Source organism: Vicugna pacos, chromosome 18, assembly GCF_048564905.1.
Source record: "Vicugna pacos chromosome 18, VicPac4, whole genome shotgun sequence".
NCBI classification, from domain to species: Eukaryota; Metazoa; Chordata; class Mammalia; order Artiodactyla; family Camelidae; genus Vicugna; species Vicugna pacos.
Window position 1 is genome coordinate 27,395,573 of NC_133004.1, and position 20,487 is coordinate 27,416,059.

The following is a 20,487-nucleotide window of genomic DNA, read 5'->3' on the forward strand; positions in this document are numbered from 1 at the left end:
GATCATTGTACATCATCAGTACCTCTCAGTTCCTGGCACTAAGTAATAAAGAAATCATGATGTAACTCAAATCTGATTATTAGAGTGCTGAAATTTTACATGTAGCCAGAATATTTGGGGTGGTTGAAAGAATCTTATCATTAAAAATGCTCCCAGGTACGTTAATTTTACCTTTACTTTCCAGGAAGGATATACAGTGTTCAGATAGACTTGGTCATGATGCCACAGAAGATGCTAGAACAACCCTTGAGTTGGCTCGATATTTCCTTAAGTATGGCCCAAAGAAGGTTAGTATGTTTTCTTTCCTTAAAATTATGGGACTAGAACAGAGAGTCGCAGACCACCAATCTAATGCTATTACCTTTCTTTACAAAAATAGGAGTGTAATTCAAGCTGAACATGTATTTGAAATTAAGACCTACATTAGTAGCATAATATAGTGGTTAAATTATAATAGTATTAGTCTCTGAAGTTGGACTTACCTCTTTTAAAATATGGACTGTCACAGGTCTGGCTATAGGATCTAGGGCAATTTCTCTGAACAACTAACTTCAGTTTCTAGATCTGTAAAATGGGAACACACTTTTCTGGGATATTGGTGAGGATAAAAGAGATACTATGCAGTATAAAGCTCTTAGCACAGTGCTTGAATATATTAAGCACCATAATGTGTTCACCATTGTAGCTGATGCTAATAATTGTAATAATTATAAAAAAATCTACGTAGATTTTTGCTTTTTTAGGGTGACAGTCGCATATCATTGTTTCAACAGCAGTTCAACAGGCACAGATTAGAACATCACATAATAAAGGAGGCATTGAAAAGGAAATAGTTTCTGACAGACCTGTTATAATGCATTCTAATCTGTTAGATTGTCCCATTGCATAATATTGTATATCATAACCCCATTATGAAACGAATTGTAGTCCATGTTGAATAATAAAAAGCCAGAATAGTATTTTGTGTCATGGTGGTAGAAAGACATTGTAAAATATTTTATTGGACATGCAAATAATAATGGCCACCATTTACTGAGATCTTACTAAGTGTACTATTCTAAAATGCTTTGTATACATTATCTTATCCTTATAGCAACCCTATAAATTCACTATTATTATTCCAATTTTTGTGTATGAGCATTCTGAGGTTTTTGAAAGGTTAGATAACTTACTGAGGGTTCTACAGTTAGTGCTGGAACCAGGACGCAAACCAAGGTCTGTCAGATTCTAAAGGCTGTCTTTGCTCTACGTTAGGAACTAGCAGACTTTTTCTGTAAAGGCCAAATAGTAAATATTTTAGGCTTTACAGGCCTTGCTATCTATTGTAGCTACTCAGCTTACTATTGGTACTGCAGAAGCAACCAAAACAGTATGTCAGTGAAAGGGCACAGCTGTGTGCCAATAAAACTTTATTTACAAAAAACAGGCATTGAACTGGACTTGATCTAATGACTGGACTATGCCAGCCCCTACTCTAAGCCACTACGTTAGAGGTTCTAAAAAACTTGGTCTCAGGACCCATTTATCCTCAAAGAGCTTTATGTTTATGTGGGTCATATCTATCAACATTTATCATATTAGAAGTTACGTTTGAGAAAATTTATATTTATTGTATTTATTAATTTGTTAAAATATTTTTTAAAACCATTACATGTTAATACAAAAATTATGGAGAAAAGCCATTTTCAAAAAAATTTATAGTAAGAGCATCATATTTTTTACATATTTTGCAGATCTCCTTAATGTCTAGCTTACTAGGAGACAAGTGATTTTTCTCATATTCATTTTACATTCAATCTGTGGGTTATGTAGTTAAGAAGGGAGTACCTCATGAACTTGCCCTGAAAGGGTCTCTCGAACCCATAGGAGTTCTCAGACAACACTTTGAGAACCACTGCATTCTGTTATGCTGCCACTTGATTTCCAGGAAAAATTGTATCTCACTTGGGTCAAATCTAAGGAAATCTAAATTAAGCATGGACTTTTGTTAATAATAACATATCAATAGTGGTTCATTAATTGTGTCATATACCATTCTAATCTAAGATATTAATAATAGTTGAAAATGAGAGTAAGGTATATATGGGAACTCTACTATCTTCATAATTTTTCTGCAAATCTAAAATGATTCTAAGTAAAAAAACCTGTATCTCTACACATCAAAACTCCCAAGTGTTCACTTTAAAGAATAAGTCGAATACTTTTCATGATTTTGTATTAAACCAATAAAAAGCCCTTTTTTTTACGTTGCCATGAAAGCCATTCTTTTATCATTTCCCAAAGTTGCGTGTTTGCAGAGAATTAATTTTAAGTGACCATGGAATGAATGATGAGGCAAAATTGCCATTGCTTTTCACTTAGCCCTACTTGGCCCTGTCCCGTACTCATGTGACATCAGCAGCAGCTGGTAACAGATTGCCCTTCTTGGCTAAGCAGCCAAAAACCATCTGGTAACTCTGAAGCCAGCCTGGGACTGTGGCAACAGCAAAGCCACTGTCTACAGAAGCAGAGAACACCACTGGAGTGGGTTTTTCTTGGATTGTTTTGTTTTGTTTTGTTTTGTTAAGCCTCAAACACTTTGCAAGATATTAGATGATTTTTACCACTTTATTTTCTTTAAGATTGCAGAACTAAATCTGGAGGCATTAGCTAGTCACCAAGAACTGCATGCAGCAGGCCAAGAGCTGAGAAATACAGTGGAAGTAGTTCAGCAACTAAACACAAGGTAACACTTTTCACTTCTAAACAGTTGCAGAGACAAATGAATTATCTGGTTTCTTATTTAACAATAAAACCTGGCAATTTTTTTTTCTCTTTTGAGTCTGTTGAGGAATGTTTACCAATAAATAGTGTGAGTAACATTTTTCCATCACAGAAACCATGGAGGGAAAAATACCACCTGTTGCCCTAAGTAGCTTCTATTTTTCCAATTTCCTGAATCTGTTGACTAGACTTATAATGACTCACTTTACAAAAAAAGTTAGACATTGAAATATGTTGAATTAAGTGATATTAGGGGAAATGATAGACTAATGGGTATTTTGATTAGAAAAGCCAGCTGTAGCCTTAATGTATTGCCCAGATTGGGAAAAAAAAAACAAGCAAAAAACACACTCGGGAGTTTGTCTCCACACCATAGTCAAAGTGTCATATCTTTAGAATCTAGTCTAAACTTTGATAAAGAGCTTTGAGTATATTTTTTGTGTATCTTTTCTCTCCCTAGATGTAGAGCAATACTGTCCAATCTGATTTCTACGATAGTGGAAATGTTCATTATCTGTGCTGTCCAGTGAAGTCCACACATAGTATGGAACATGTGACTAGTGCAGTTAAGGAACTGAAATTTTATTTAATTGTAATTAATTTGAATAAGCACATGTTGCTAGTGGCTACCATGTTAGTGCAAGTATAGAGAAATAACTCTTAGGTTAGGGAAAACTGTTGTTCCTACCTTGATCTCTTTCTTTACAGTGTTTTAGAATGCTTGGACTCAGTGGGCCAGAAGCTCCTTTTCTTGACCCAGGAGGCAGATGCTAGTGAACTTTCTTCTTCCAAAAACTGTCAAACAGTTAAGTGCTTTTCAAATAAAGAGGTGAGTGACCCACTGTCTCTTTGAAGGTTGCATTCAGAATAGAGGATAATGTAACTGTTTGCAACTCATGTGAGTGTCAAGGTGTTTTTCATCAGTCCTAGCTACCATTAGCCAGTCTGGCTTCTGTCTCACATTTTGTGTGGAGCACTTCTAGTCCCAGTTACCCCATAGGAGCAGAACTGTCAACTGCCAGTGTCTGTTTCCAGATCCCAGCAGTCCTGTGGCTTTGGCTTTGCACACCACTCTGAATTTCTGTTCTTTTTCTGGTTGATGGATATGTTTTTCTCTGTTTTTAGCCTGACTATATCTTTTTTCATTTTCTCTTTTTATATTTTACCTATCACTGCTGTATGTGTAAAGCAGAAGGGATGCAGCAAAGCATGATTTATGTTACCTTGTTTAGAAGATCTGTATTTTTATTTAAAGCATTTTATTTGGAAATAATTTCCAAATTTGCATGAACATCTGTGTACCTTCTGTCTAGATCCATCTTCTGTTAACACTGCCCCATTTGCTTTAGCGTATGTATGCTGGCATGCTTGTGCACTCATGCTCTTTCTTCTCTTTTCCTCTGCCTATATGACATTTTATTTTCTAAACCATTTGAGAGTGAGCTGCATGTATCATGGTACTTTACCCCTAGATTCTTCAATGTGTATTTCCTAAGAATAAAAATATTCTCTTATAGAATCACAGTAAGCTTTAGTGAATTTAATACTGATAAGTTACTTTTATCTAATTTTTGTCTATATTCTAGTTTTCTTATTTGTCCTCAAGCATTTATTTTCCCTTCACAACTGTATCCATACTAGGGTCACATGCTCCATTTAGTTGTCAAATCTTTTTAGTTTCTTTTAATCTGAAACCATTGATCCTCAAGATGGTGTCCCATAAACCTCTTAGACTCTACTTGCTTTTCTTCATTCTTTTTTCTTTTCTCTCACTTGATGATTTCAAAGATCTGTTTTCAAGTTTGCCTGGTCAAGTCCTATATTGAACCCCTTGAGTGAGTTTTTCAATTCACTTACTATATTTTTCAGCTCCAGAATTTGTTTTTTAATAGTTGCTGTCTCTTTAGTTGAGATTTTCATTTATGTCATGCATCAATTTCCTGATTTCATTAGTTGTTTATCTTTGTTCTCTTTTAGCTCATTCTGTGTTTCTTTAGGTGTGGTTTCTGGAGCTTTATTCTCTTCCTCTGATTGAGTCATTTTCCCCTGTTTTCTTTATATGTCATATGATTTTTTTTTTTGGTAGGGATCTAATAAAATGGGAAAAGAAAACAAAAAAGCCAACTACCTCTCCCATTGTTAGGGTCTGGCATTGTGGAAGGGAAGACTTTCATGATCAGCCCCACCCAAGGTTCTAGGACCTCTCAAACCTATTTTGAGAATGTGTCTTCTCTAAACTTGTGTATGTCCTTTTAGTTGTCTCATATTCCCTGAGCAGTTTGTCCCTGTTTGTTCTCAGAGCTTGTACTCTGTTGCTTCTCCTAACACTTGCTTTGGAACTGCAGCTCTAATGTGTTGTGATTGCATCTGTTTTCAGTGGCTCCGAAACAAGGCTGCCAGTCCTATCAGTGCTCTGAGTCAGGCAAGACAGACACTAGTCCCTTCAGGCAGCCCACAGACTAGCCATGACATTGGATACATGGTCTGCTCTTTTGTTTCTGTTTAGGGGGAGGATCCCCAGTGTGGGATGTCTCCTCCATGTTGAGCCCTGCTAGGTCAGATAAGGGAGGGACACAAAACTCTGCATATTTTCCTTTCTCTCTTGCTGGAATCCCTTCTTATTTTGTTGGTGGTGGTGGTGGTGGTGGTGGTGGTTCTGAGTGCTATAGTTTCTCAATTGGTCTCTAGAGTTCTTGCAAAGGTATTCTGGTCTTTATAGTGTCATCGCAGTATCTGGAAGAATGAGGGCCTAGAGCTCCCTTGTACTCCATCTTGCTGAGGTCATGCTCTCTTTTTTCTTTTTTTAAAGTGTTGGGGTTTTGTGTTTTTTTTTTTTTTTTTGAGAAAGATGTTACGGTGCTGGGAAGAATAAGAAGCTTATAATGCTCTTGGGAGGGATTGGCATTTGTTTTATTTATCTTTCTGCAGGATTCTTAATTTCCCTATTTCTTTCTTTTACTTAACTACTGTGTCTCCAACAGGGTATTGCCTCTTTTCTGTATACCCGATTTTTCCCCAGAAGTGCTGCTTCTCTGAGGCTGCCAAGCCTCTTCCTTGTAGTCAAGTGCTGTGAGCTATCCAAGTTGTGACCTGTGTTCATTATTTTGGCATTTAGTGGTACTTTCTTTCTGGGAGTGACTTTGTTTATGCTTCATCCAAGTCTTCCATCCCCTTGATTTTTTTTTTTCCCTCCCAGAGTTTCTTGTGCCTCCTCTCCTTCCTCTCTACTCACAGGCTTGTAGCAATATGGGATGGTGGAATTTCTATTGGAATTTAACTTATTTCTTTACTTAGAGGTAATTTGAAGTTTGTAGTAGTTTCTGTTTCTCAGTAATGCTAAAGATCTGGGTGCATGTAATTTTATTCCCTTTACTTCCTACAAGACTGTGTAGTGTCACCAGACCTTTTCTTCTAGACCTTGAAGTCAGTCTCATAATGCTTTTTAAAATGGGTAAAAAGACAACCAATGTGTTTTTTTTAATTGTGGTTCAACTCCAAGAGCCACAGTAGACTACTGGGTTCTTGCTTCATTCAGGCTGTACTGTTCTCTCTGTAGGTTTTTGAGCAGGCCAGAGTGGAAATCCCCCTGTTTCCCTTCAGCATCGTGCAATTCTCTTTTGAACCCTTTCCACCCAACCTCACTGAGGAGATGAACAAAAGGGTAAGTGAATGGGTTCTGCTAGATGATTTATTTAATGGCTTATTATAATCTCCCCTCATTAAGGAAAGTAATCTGTACTGTATTAAGTTTACTGTGTGTTTCTCTATATTTTTCCTATGTGTATATTTCCATTTTAGGAAACACATTATTAAATGGGAATCAGACTATATGTACTGTTTTGCAGCTTTATTTTTTTTTAACCTTAACATTTTCTAATTTATCTTGTACAGTTTTTCATAGCACTGTATAATCTGATTTTCCTTATTTTTAATGGCTGCATAGTTTTCCATTGTATGATTATACCTATTTTCCACATTTGCACTTCGGAATTTTTGCTATTCCAAGTAATGATTCAGTGAAATCCCTGTGTACAAATCCTTGTACATTTGGTGAGTGTTTGTGTTGAGAAATTCCTTGAAAGGAGTTATCCCATGTTTTGACTCATGATTTCTTCAGATCAGCACCTCCTAACAATATTCTGTTGTTTTTCTTATAGATGAAGATCAAGTGGACAGAGATGTCAACTGTCTTTGCTGGACCATTTAGCAAAAATTGTAACCTTACAGCTCTAAAGAGGCTGTTTAAGAGTTTTGGCCCAATCCGGTCAATGACTCTTGTTCTTGAAACCCATCAGGTAATGAGACGAGAAAACTCAGATTTTGACCTTGTAGATTAATGCAGGAAATTCAGATGCCTTCTAGGGCCATTCAGATAACAGATATTAGTGACGTGAGCTTGATTGTCACCAACTGCAGTGAGACATGCTCTGTCTCATGGGAGCAGTGTTCACTTAAAAGAATTTGTGCCCAGTATTGCCAGGTCTTCTGGGGGTTTTTGTTTGTTTTGTTTTGAGAATTGAGAAATCTGCCAAATTCATACTGTTGGTTCAAATTTTCTTAAATATCATGTAGGCCAGACAAAGTGGGCTTCCTGCTTATGACCTCAGCTTTAAATGATAAAAAATGCCTTTTTGAAAGAGCGGTAGGTTCCATTTGTTGGGAAGTCTCTGTAGGGCTTAAATCCAAAGTAGGCTCATAGCTGGGTTAAAATAAGAAGGAACAGGACGTTTTTTGTTGTTAGTTCTCTAGTCTTATGGAGTTAGTCTGTTTATTAGTTATTTACATAAAAACCCTATAAAGAGTTTAATTATTTTTACTTTTCAAGAAAAAATACTTGCATATGGTTTAAAAAATTCCTGCCATTTTAAAAGGATGTAATGAGTAAGCTTCTATCTTCATGGTCATAGCAGGAAGTCAGTAGGAAAAGTCTAAAGTTATTACATGAAGCAATAACAGCATTCTAAACACATTACACAGAGACAGGAAACCATGAAAAGAATTGAAAACAAAAACTTAAAATGTCTGTAGAATGATATACAATAACTGGTAACAATGAAGGCCTACAGGGAGAGAAGAACTAGGTGACTGGGAACAGAGGTTAGGGGAAGTTTTTTCACTAAATTTTTTGTACCTTTAGAATTTTGACATAGGCAACTATTTATCTGGTGCATTAATCTATTATGTATAGCTATTTAACATAACTAATAACTATTAAAGTGAAGGAAAAATTCAAGTCTCCAAAGTGATCTAAGTGCAGAATCCTCAATGTTTAAAATGTGCTTTCCCCAAATCTTTTATTAATGCCTTTCTTACACCTAAAAATAGAAATAAAAAGATCATTCCTGGGAAGGTAGACTGAAGCATGGGAAGGGTATGTCAGGGGACTGTAACTTCCTCCTGTAAGTCTTGTCTTGTCTTGCCTTTTTGTTTCTTCCCTTCCTTTTCCCCTTCCCCATCCTCCTTCTCCCCCTCCCCCCCTTCTCTTCCTTCCATTTCATGAATGAATATTTGGATTGTTTCCACCTTTTAGCCATCCTGAATAATGCTGCTATGAAATGAACATGGATATACAAATACCTGTTTGAGTCTGTTTTCAGTTTTTGCAGCATATACATGAAAGTAGAATTGCTGAGTTAAATGATAATTCTGTATCTAATTTTTTGAGGAACTACGATACTGTTTTCTCCAGTGGCTACACCATTTTATATTGTCACTTGCAATACCAAGGTTCCAATTTCTCTGCATTCCAGTTGACACTTGGTTTTGAGTGGGGGGAGGGGAGTGTTTTTGTTTTGATAATAGCCTCCCTAATGGATGTGAAGTGGTATCTGTTGATTTTGACTTGCATCTCCTTAACGATTAGTGATGTTGAGCATCTCTTCGTGTGCTAATTGGCCATTTGTGTATCTTCTTTAGAGAAGTGTCTGTTCAAGTCCTTTGCCTGTTTTTTACTTAGGTTATTTGATTTTTGTTCTTGTTGAGTTTTAGGAGTTCTCTATATATTTTAGATATTAATCCTTTGTTAGATACATGATTTGCAAATATTTTCTACCATTCTTTCTGCCGCCTTTTGACATCATTGATAGTTCTTTGATGCACTTTTAAATTTTGATAAAGTCCAGCTTATCTTATTTTCTTTTGTGGTCTGTGCCCTTGATGTCATTCATATTGCTGAGTCCAGCAAAATGAAGCTTTTCTATGGGAGCACTTTAATTTCTGTGATGATGCTATGGCTAAGGCCATCACAAAGATTTAGCTATCCTGTGTTAATCAAGTAGAAGAGTAGTCAGTTTGAAGATGTAAATCTAATAGAAGAATGTAAGAACCTCTACAGGCTTGTACGAAAGCTGCTATCTAAATTTAAGCTAGCAGGACAAATGGGAATCTCTACCTATGCTTTGCAGTGATGTTTAGTGATTCATAATAAATAGTACGAAAAGCAAGTTGGGTAGTCAGGAATTTGTTAGTGCTTTCCCCATACCACCCAGGGAGAGAAGGCTTCAATTTTAAGTGACAAATAAAGGTTGTGTATTTGAAAAACCAGTTCCTGAACCAGGGTGTTTCCATTTAAAATTGATGATCTGCAGTCAGTGTCTAGCCCAGTATAGCAAGGACATCCATTCTGGTGGCTTTGGCCTCTGTAGTTTAGTTGGGCCCCATTCCCAACCCTTCTCTAGCAGTTTGAACCTGGAAAGCAAAAGTAAGGAAACCTTGGTTTTTCTGCAGCCACATCTCTGTATACAGTACGAAGTCCTGGAAGCTGCCCAGCTGGCCATAGAGTCTTTGGATGGCATTCTAGTAGAAGGTACCTGCGTCAAGGTAGGGTGGCCAGAGAAAGCATAAAGGAGCACTCTTTACTCAGCCCTCTGTTTTCAGTGCCTGTATTTACTCAGGCCTGTGTTTACAGTGCCCTGAGGCATAACATCTTAGACAAGTGTCCTTGAGAGGCTCAGGCACAAGACTTTCTATTATGGAAAGTCTTAAGCCAAGCCTGGCATTCTTCTAGTGGTGACCTAAGACAAGACAGCTTTCTTTTTGTCCAAATCAGCCTGAACTACATTGGGTTCTTCCTGTACTCTTTATCACTACTTATGGTTTATTCTGGGTGGTCTTCTGTGGTTGCCCTTTACTTTACCTTTCAGCGGAAATCAAAAGGTATTTTGAAGTCTCTTATGCAATTAAACAGAATTTCATTGCCATCGATGGCAAAGAGCTGATTACCACTGCGGGTGGTTGGGAAGAGAGTATTTACACAAAAATATTTATGTTTTGTATTTATTTATCTTACTTAAGTCTCTGCCATAGTCCTGTTGGCCAGTTATCATTAGCCTCCTTATACAGATGAGGAAACTACAGAATTAAATTACTTGCTAGTATATAATAGTCCTGGGGGTTGAAATGATGACTTTTATACCACTAATGCCATGTTTCTTTGGTTAGGTGCAGAGGCCTGTGACGGAGCTCACCCTTGACTGTGATGTGCTTGTAAATGAGCTGGAACAAGATTCTGAGAACCGAGGTACAATATACTTGTCTGGAGTAAGCGAAACCTTCAAAGAACGGCTGTTGCAGCAGTGTAACCTCTTCCTGGGACTAGAAGCTGTGATCTTGCCTAAAGATCTTAAAACTGGAAAGCAGAAAAATTACTGTTTCTTGAGTAAGTCCAAGCCACCAATTATAGCCTTGGGGAAGGAGATTAGGGATGGTAATAACATGAGGTCAGAGAAAGGAAATTTTCACCAAATAAACCCTCCTGGGCTAAACCAGGTCAGCATCTCCTGATTCTGTCCTTCTTCTTTGGCTGGGCTTCAGTTTGGGTGGTGATCAGCTTTTTTGACCCTTAATAACAGAAGTGGGTATTCTTGCTTTCAGAATTCAAAACTTTTGGCAGTGCCCAAAGGGCCCTTGACATTCTCAAAGGCAAGGACTGGAAGCTGAAAGGCAGGCATGCCCTAACCACTAGGCACCTCCATGCATGGCTCAGGGGATTACCTCCTGAATCAAGAAGGCCCCCAGGGCTTCGTGTCATACCTCCCCCCTCGGAGAAGGAAGCATTGCAGGTGAGTGAGTGAACGGATGTATCCTGAAGTTAGAGGAGAAAGGTAGCTAACTTGGTTTGCAGGCTGTAGGGATTGGCCTTCTGATTATGGAAATAGCAGAGTCCTACTCAGGTCTTCAGTCTTTTTTTTCCTGCCCCAGCACTAGTCCTACTTCACATTCCAGCTTCTTCTAGCCCTGGACACACCTTCTCCAAGATCTCTCCTACTTTTGCCCCCTCCATTCTTGCTAAAATCAGGTTTTTAGTCCTCCAGGTGGCTCTCCAAGGGACTTTGAGGGGCTAACGTAGAAGTTGGAGAGCTGGAAAAGTCTTAAGTGACCTGAGGTTTTGTGAAGTGTGGTACATACACAAGATGATTTTTGGTGGTCATAGATGAACTTTTTTCCCCCACTTTTATAGCTATGAACTTGTTTTCTACTATTCATTAAAGTATACAACCACGACATTGAGCCTGTGATTTCATGGATAGTAGTATTACTTAGATGAAGCTAAGGAAGAAATTGACTCACTTTAAAGAAAATCATTAGAGGGATACACAGCAGAACCAGAAGTGTAAACCTAGAAGGTGAATGGCTTAAGTTTGGGAAACCCTGCCCTATTCTAATCTCCCACACTTAGCAGATGACAGAGAGCAGGGCTGGTGAGCGCCTTGCCCAGGCAAGAGTCTAGACTAGAGCTCTCCTTAGTGACTTGCTTCCCTTTGCTTGGGGCCCTGGAAGATCCATTGGGAGGAAGGGACAGCAGCTGTCCTCCTAAACTGACTGGGAGGCCTAGGGATGCTGGGGTGGACAGGGAGCCCTGCAGTAGGGGCTTCAGTTTCAGACAGAACTTTTGCAGAGCCTCTCCTGGGAGCCTGAGGAGGAATGTTGCAGTTCCTCCACAGGTGAACAGAGGGTACTCTGACTGAGCGTCGTCAGCACCTGGCTTTGATCCTAGATGCTGAAGGTGGACCACCCAAAGATAGCAGCCTGGCGCTGGAGCCGGAAAATAGGGAAGCTCTACCACAGCCTGGGCTCAGGCGCCCTTTGCCTCATCCTGCTGCCAGGAACCAAGAGGTAAGGACCAAACTGGTTGTCTCTTGATTCTGACTTCTGGACATAAGCTTTTCTTGGAGAAAGGCCTTTTGTTAACATCCAGGCACATAAATGAGGACTGAAATGAATCATCTCTTAGTTCTCACAGTTCTGAAAGATAGATACTGTATTCCTGTTTTACATGTATGTGCTCTTTTATAACTATACTTAGTGGTCCCTCAAGGGGACAGCTCATCCCATTTTAAAGGCAGAGGCCTTTAAACCTGCAACCTCTCTGGAACAAGAGGCACTTGAGTCACAATGGTCAAGAAGTTCTAAGGCAAGGCTCAGCTCAGTTGTGACCAAGGCCTTCCCATATATGAGGAGTGTGTTCCTGCCTTTCCTGCCCTTTCCCCCCGCCACCTCTGTTAACTTTTAAGAGCTAAAGCCTGTTTTGCTGATTCTAAGCCTGAGGAAAACTGGAGCAGGACTCTGGGTCTAGTCCCAGCTCTATCACCTATCTCCTCTGACAAGTGGCCAAGCCACTTTTCTCACTGTGGACCTCAGTTTCCCTTTGGTAAAATGAGGGATTTGGAGTAAATCAGTAATTCTCAAACCCTTTAAATTATAAAACCCATACTTTAAAAGAAAAATTGATGTTAAATCCTAAAGCGTAAAGGTGAGCCATTCTGAAATGAGTGAGTAGATAGATGAATGAATGTGTATATGGGAGGAGGAGGGAAAGAGACATGGCTTTTTTGAAAAAAGGACAGTTTAAAAATCACTGGGTTGTATTATTTCTAAAAAGCCCCTTAAAATTCTGACTTTCCAGGATTCTTCCCAGGCCCAAGGTCCCAGGTGGCAAAACATGAATACTCTAGGCCTTGGAGCCTGGATCAGAGCTCCAATCTTTAATTCCAGAGCTACTGTCCAGTACTCAAAGCTCCACTTGTCCATACCCAAAAGACCTATGACTTATTAGCTGAAGTTCAGACATCAGGTAGAGGCAGCTTCTGTGTTTGTCTTTGCTCATTTCTGCCTGTCTTGCCTTGGAGAGCACCTCAGCCCTCTAACCCAGTTCCATGAACATTCACTTCAAGTGGCAGGGAACTAATACGTACTGGATGGCTCCTAAATTCTAAGCACTGTGCTAGGTGTTTTACAGCATACATTATTAAATAAGTTGACGTTTTGCAAAGTTTTGAAACAGTGCCTGGCGCGTGATAGGTGTTAAAAAGTGTTTTACGTAAAATGAAGAAAAAATCAATTCTAACAGCAATTTAAAAGGATTTTGATGACTGCCATTCTTACCTGGTTTTGTCACTTACTGGTTGTGTGACTTGAGTAAGTTAAACAATGCCTGTGAGCCTGTTTCTTAATTTGAAAAGTATACATAACAATCATATCTACATCAGTACCTACATAAGGTACATGAACTGTTTGGAGAATTAAATGAGAACACATATGAAGTGCTTACATGCAGTAAGTCCTCCATATATGTTAATATGTTAGCTATTACTGTATGTACTCCTCACAAAAGCCCTGTGAGATAATAATTTAAATATTTAATAGTTTTATAGTTGAAACTGAGGATCAGTTTGAGATCATTCATCCTTAGTTGAAATACACCTCACATCTGTTAAGTGGCAGAGCTATGATTTGATTCTAGGCATCTGGGACTAGTCAGTATTCTTTCCATTGAACCATTTTCAGCAGGTAGCTTTCCATAAGTAAGCTGTCGACCTGCCTGACCCCTGCTCCATAGCACATACACATGCCCCCCACCCAAAAACAAAAAACTTCTCTACCTGAGTTTATGACCATTCATTCACTTCTGTAGACAAAAACTATGATCATTCCTCATCTGTTGCAGCACTCATGGATCGCTCTCTGGCCTAGGGCTGATGGGAATAAAAGACGAAGAGGAAAACACCACCCCAAACATGTGCTCGTGAGTCTGCCCACCACTTCCCATGTGCCATTCTTACCGCTCGAGGGCCGTGGCAGAGAATGTGATCAGGCTGCAGGCACTCTGGAGGCTGCCAGGCCTCTCTGTGTAGCAGACAGCTTTTGTGGAAATGTTGTACCAGTTACGGAATCTAATCTATTTATATGGCATGTACAAATTTTCAATAAATGCCTAAAATTCAAGCATTCTTCATCTTGAGACAGGGTGAAGCGGGGAAACCAGTTTGTACTTTCTTTGTGTCACTGGGTTTATATACAGGTACTGTAGCAGGTGCTCATTTCATGTAGCATTCCTATTAAATGGAATATTATAGGTAAGGAAACCAGGAGCAGTGACTTCTGTAGAGAAAACACAGCCATTATATAGTCTGTCAAAATTGTAACTCTTGTGAAGCAAATTTCTGTAAGGCAAACTATTTTTTCATTGATGGCTATTATAAAATTGAAGGAAAAAGAGGCTGGCTGAAGATCTGCCAGATCCACCGCACAGAGGAAAGTTGAAGACTTCTAGCTGTTAACCAGCACTGGAAGTCCCCTTTAAAAATTCAGTGTTTAGGAACGCTTCCTTTCAGGGTGAGACTGCAGTGTTACCCTTCACCAGTAGGTGCCTCCATCACACCAGAGCTCCCCGCTAGAACTGGAAGCTTCAGTTTTCAGTGAAACCCTCTCTTTTTTTATCAGCTCTCAAACTGTCAACATTCTGTGTTGGAGACAGGACATGGGTACAGACACACACAGTTCCCAAACTGACTTTAGCCCTCCAGGAAAGATGAACTAACATGACATGCAGTATGTATCATTCCAAAGAACCTTGTAAATTGATGCCTCCACTGGGAGCCTGCGGTTCCACTCGAGTATCCTCCAGTAATAGGACAGTTTATCAATAACACATACGGAGGGATATCGTAGGGTTAAAATGGAATTCTGGGTGACTATTTTTAAAAATTGTGTGTATGTGTGCACACATGTGTGTAAATAAAACCTCTAGTGAGAGAGATCTGTAAGAAGTAGCAGTAGCCCTCTGGACCAGACTGCCTGACTGAATCCCAGCTTTCCTGCTTTTCAGTTGTGTGAACATGAATAAATTTGACATCTCTCTACTTGGTACATAATAATGGTACCTATCCTATAGGGTTGTTGTGGAGACGTGATGCATTCATAGCATTTTATAGGTTATAGGCGTAGACAGTTACAGAATAGTCTTCTGTATAGCTTGAGTCCATTTTTATAGAAAAAATTATACAAAGATATGCATAGGCTTGGAACAAAACCTGGTGGGCTGTATGCCAAAATACGAAGTGTTTATTTCTGACTAGTGGGATCAGCAAATTCGATTTTACCGAATGCTTTTCTATATGTAGGCTTATTTTTAAAAAAATACTGGTTTTATAAGTAGAAAATAATAATTCTACTTAAAATGAACTCTCAAGGTTGCACCTTTGAGGCAGTGTTTAATCCTTTAAATGTAACTGCTATAAGATCTGGCCTTATGGAAGTTGGGAACCAGGAGCCAGAACTGAAGAGCTTGATATTGAATTGAGATACTGCAACTTTTGAAGTTCCCTTGTAAAGAGCAAAGTTCCCCAGGTATACTGCTGCCCTTTGCTGCAAGGCTCTGAGAACATCTTGAAACTGCCTGTTGCTGGATTCTTTCCTCTTGCAGCTGAGCTTCAGAGCTGTGGGAGCTCAGCTGCTGTTTTACCTCTTGAGAGTCCAGTCCTGAGACACAAAACAAGTGTTTGCCTAGGTTGGCGCTACAGCTCTGCTCCTGGGCAAGTCACCTTGTTTGAGTCCATTTCCGTGGCCTCAAAAATGAAGATGTATCTACTTTTAAGGATTATTAAGAATATTCAGATATTCAGTTTGTGGAAAATGACCAATAGTGGGCTGTGTCTGAGCCCACTGTTTCCCTCTGTGAGCCTCATTTTTTAAATGGTGACGCTAGCAACTACTTCATAAGGTTATCATGAGAATTAAATTAGGGAAAGCCTACATTTTACTGAGGATCATCTTTCAGCTGCAGGATCACAGAGCAGATGAAGGCTCCCTGTGCCAAGTGCACTCTGCTTGCTCCTAGGGAACAGCCTAGGCCATTCCTTTTCCTGGATAGGTGGGGCTGGAAGTTTCCCCATGGGCCCCCAACTCCAGAACTCTGCAGAGATGGGCCTGGAACAAAAGGCCTCTGAGGCCTCAGTCTGCACACACTGTTCTTTCAGCTGATGCTCCCACCTTTTGGAAGCCAAGGCTGCCAACTTGGCCTCTTGCAAAACACACATTCCATTCATAAGTGCGTTTGTGCATTTTTCCTCCCACACCCTTCTAGGCAGCCAATGCAAAGCTGCCAAGGCAGCTGCTGAAGCAGCTTCTCATTTGGGAGAAAAGAGCAACTCAAAGGTTTTTCACAGAAAACTTGGTATAGGCTTTCAATATACTACTACCTAACTTTCTGGCCGCCTCGCTCATAGTGGGGTTGTTTGGGACACTCGGCCATGTTTGTTTTCATTTCCTTTTGTCCCCCCTTTTGTAGTCTCTTCCCTATTACAAAGGAAACCCATTAATGGCAACTTAAAATCCAGAAGAGTGACAATCACATCTAATCCCACTACTCAGAGGCAATGACAACCACTACTTTACAATCTTCTGTCATACTTTTTCCATTATTCAAAAGCAGTTCTTAATAGCCGCATTAATATTCCAACATGTTGATGTATGCCATGATTTCTAAAACAGTCCCCTGTTGCTGACACTGAATTTGTTCCCAAATGATACTGCTAAATCATAATCCTTGCACATCTTTGAAAGATAATATTTCTTGAGGAAAATTTTCTAGAAGTGAAGTTAGTAGGCTAAAGAATATGAACACTTTAAGTTTTTTTAATTCCAGGAAAGTTTTTACCTTGTGTTTGCTAGCATCAATTTGTTTCAAATCTTGGTCAATTTGATAGGTTAAAAAAGTTCTTCATTATACGTTTAATTTGAATACCTTTTAGATTGACATTTTTTCCAGAAGATTTTTGACCAGTTGTTTTTCTTTAATGAGTTGTCCATATCTTTTGCCCATGTTTCTGTTATTTTTCCACACTGAATTTTTAAGGTCTCCTAATGAATTATAGTGTCCATTTGTCAATTATTGCAAAAATGTGTTTAATTTTTTAAGGTAAGTTTTAGTCTGTTCTTGTCTTTCATGATTTGTTTGCTTTTATGCTTAGAAAGTCTTGACTGATTCAGAGATCAATATCCATTGATTATATATATGTTATTTATATATTATATACATTACATATATATGTGATTTAATTTTTATACTTATGCCTTTGTTCCTCCTGAAATTTACTTTGGCACATGATAGCTTTCCCCCAAATATTTATATTTTACCCAATTGTCTACCTTTACTACCCAATAAAGGAGGCTGCATCATTTATTGTGTAAGCCAGTGTGTACAAGAGCCTGTGTCTCAGTGTTCTTCTGTTTTGTCTTACACTAGTACCATATTATTTTGTAGCTCTATATTGTAATAAACCAGCAATTTGAGCAGCACCACCCCAGATAAACACTGAGCCCACAGAGTCTTCATCAGCATGGATTACAGAACGCTATACAGAGTCCGATGCTCTGCTGCCGGCTGCACTGCTGCCATGTTCCACTCAGGCTTTCTCAGCACCCCTAAGGTAAGAAGAGTACCAGGGCTGGAAAGTTACAGAGGAAGAATGGTAAACCCAGGTAGGAGTCTTAGGGCTTTCAGAAGACAGGGCATCCTAACAAGTCATAGCAAAGGAAGGAAAGTGGCGGGGTTAAGGCTGGCTCACTTGCCTTAACTTCCCAGGCAACTTAACTTCGCTTCTGGACCCTGATCAAAATCACAATCCAGAGCTAGAGAATGGCTTCCAAAGCGAACCCAGCCGTGTGCACCAGCAGCTGGGCTTGAGAGGAGGGAAGAGGCCAGTGCTGAGGTGACTCTGGACCGTCAGTACTACCTTCAGGATACCATTCTTGCTAGAAAAAGTCCACTCCACATACAGGTACACTTACTTGGTAATTGTGTGTTAGTCGCTTATCCCTTACCTGATCAGAAATTGGATGTTAGCCATACAGCACCATGACAACACTTTGAAAAGCTCCATGCCCTATACAAGCACCCAAATGGATAATCTCCTCTTTATTATTCCCCACACTTCTATTTGTTAAGGCCCTGGCTGGGCTAAATAACTCAGAAGAGCCAAAGAAGACATAAGCCCAAGAGCCAGTTGGAAAAATAAGCATGTGCTTTAGAGGTAGACTTTTTAAGTGAGAAAAAGTCACCCCTCGCTTCCCTTCTAGCCTCTGTCTGATGCTGGCCTTGGTAATAAAGGAGGAAGAGAAAAGAGAAAATTCCAGGTCATTGAGGACACCATATAACCCTCTCCTGGCTAGCAAGAGGATGTGGTCGTTACTCCTAAGTCCTTTCCAACTGTTGAGAAAAATAAAAGCATATCTAATGCCACCACTGTACTTGGTATTTTTAGGAGATACCAACATGAGGCTGGCAATTCCTGGGAAGGCCATCAGGGCCTCCATTAAAGTGAGTAAGATGGCTAGCCAATAGCTTTCCTGAGTACGAGTAATAACTAGACAGAAAATACAATGAAAGGAAGCTAAGGGTCATAAGTGGTCGACCACAGTCAGACTTCTAGAATATGAAAGCCAGATGGAGCCATCAGAGGTCATGTTAGTCTAAGGCCCCCAATTCCCCTAATTTGGCACTGAGGGAAGTTGAGCCCCCAAGAGGGGCAGTGACTTGGGAGAGGTCATGTCTGACCATGCCAACCCCCCTCCTAACCCTGGATTCCTTTCATTACTCACCAACATCCTTTTGGAAACCTTAAACTTATGTCTCAGGTGTTTTAAAAATTATAGATGTTGTTTTAAGTCCTAACACTGATAGAAGTAAGTCTCTTGATTTTACAGATCAATTTCACTAACTTGCCAAAGATCACAGAGCAGTGGCCCTTGACAGTTTCAGCTTATCTCCTTTGCCTTAATCACTGCCAGCCTTCAGGAGCCATCCATTTAGCACAGTGTTCTAATTCACTTTTTATTCCTCTTGGGATTCCCACGTCAGTTGCCACGGTAAGACTGTTTAGGTAGTGGCCCTGTGAAGCTCATTCGCTTTTTGCCTACAAATATTGGGACTCTGAAGGCGATTAAACTTGGTGATGGGAAGTGGGAGGTTAGCATACATGTTTGTAGTCTGGGGATCCTGTACTATCTGGATAATTTTCTAAAGCATAGGATTTGCCATCCTATATGTTGGAAGAGGCTCCCAGTGGGTAAATCTCACCCCAGCAGGAAGTCACTATTTTGTTTTTGTTTTTTGCAGAATTGTCAGTAGTCAAGTAAACAAATTTATTAAATCCAACAGCAGGTTACCTTCCAAATAAAAAAAAAATGTAGACAGACAAAAATGTAACAAGTTAAATAAAATATTGAAGGGGCCACCTGGAGAGTGCAACAGTGCACAGAATACAAATCAAAGTATTAACTTGTCAAGTTTGTACAACTTCAAGAAACAGACACACTGGTCACAAACTAAGAGAAATCACAAAGGTGGAAGGTCGTATGAGTAGTGGACTCATCACCTCAGCGGGTTAAGGCAGGGTACCTATAGGACCAACTTATCCAAGCCCCATTTGCCTATTGCTTCAAATTCCCCCTTTGAAACTTAGAATCATATTCATTAGTGCAACAGGTTAAGAGCAACTAGTCACAGACTCAGGAGGCTGGGAACCAGGGTCAGAGGGAAGACATTTCTCCCAGAATAAACGTGTTGGTGGGGGGAACCACAGCAGCTGTTGAATGGCTTCCTTTGGTAACATCCAAGATTTGTGTTGAAAGTAGTAGGGAGGAAAGGTGGGTGGTCGAAGAGCAGGCTGTTTCCAAGCAGAACAGGGAGGGTGTGATGCCCCAGCACCTGAATCAGAAGCAGAATCTGGTGGGTACTCAGCCATCTGAACCAACCTTGCTTCTGCAACCAGAACTCAAGCATCAATTTTGTCTTTCAATGAGGAAACACATCTGCAGATCCTGAGTCGAGGTTAAACTGGATATATGCTATATAATTACTGCTTAGCAAAGGAATAAACTCTAAAGGGGGAGTGGGTGGGAACTCCCTCTGATTCAGAAAACTAGAGTAAGAGGAAGGGCAACATCACATGTTTTCAAATGACCCCCAATTAACATTTACTGACTGAACAGTGCTTTCAGTCCATCTCATTTAAACAAGATACTGCTGGAGTCCCCCAAGGAAGACCTTTGTCAGTTACCAAGATGTTCAGGTGGTCACTAAGCATGAGACAAAAGAAAAATGACAGAACAGGCAATTATAAGAAAACAAACCTAGCAGCAGCTTCCTTCCAGCCCTCACCTTGTAATTGTGTAACTGGGTCTACCTTTGGGTTTCACTGCAGTGAAGACTTGACTTAAAATGCGGCAAACCGAACATAGTCCTAAATACAGATCTTCTGTTTTGGTTTTTAAACTTTTCTACCAGGTCCTTAGCCCAGGAATTTCCCACCACTGCTTATACAGTCTGGCACAGTACAGCATAGTATATACAAGGCCATCACAAGAACTCTGGAGCCCCACGCCTGGCGGGCTCCTGCACTCAGGACTGCATTTTGGCACCAGTCCCTGGGAGATACAGTTTCA

The 20,487-nt window shown here is 39.8% G+C and overlaps 1 protein-coding gene across 4 annotated transcripts in view; it reads left to right on the plus strand.

The window, feature by feature from the left end:
• Positions 1-13,986, plus strand: part of REXO5 (RNA exonuclease 5) — a 29,586-nt gene extending 15,600 nt beyond the window's left edge. For 2 of the 4 annotated variants that reach the window (XM_072942702.1, XM_072942704.1), the window contains exons 11-20: positions 185-287; positions 2,622-2,725; positions 3,472-3,592; positions 6,320-6,424; positions 6,921-7,058; positions 9,490-9,582; positions 10,204-10,420; positions 10,636-10,823; positions 11,759-11,877; positions 13,709-13,986. In XM_072942702.1, coding sequence (XP_072798803.1) covers positions 185-287; positions 2,622-2,725; positions 3,472-3,592; positions 6,320-6,424; positions 6,921-7,058; positions 9,490-9,582; positions 10,204-10,420; positions 10,636-10,823; positions 11,759-11,877; positions 13,709-13,790 — 1,270 coding nt within the window. In that variant the 3' untranslated portion in view covers positions 13,791-13,986. Of the gene's footprint in view, positions 1-184; positions 288-2,621; positions 2,726-3,471; positions 3,593-6,319; positions 6,425-6,920; positions 7,059-9,489; positions 9,583-10,203; positions 10,421-10,635; positions 10,824-11,694; positions 11,878-13,708 lie in introns of those variants that run through there. The other 2 variants (XM_031687532.2, XM_072942703.1) reach the window with 2 other exon arrangements.
• Positions 13,987-20,487: the final 6,501 nt, after the last annotated feature.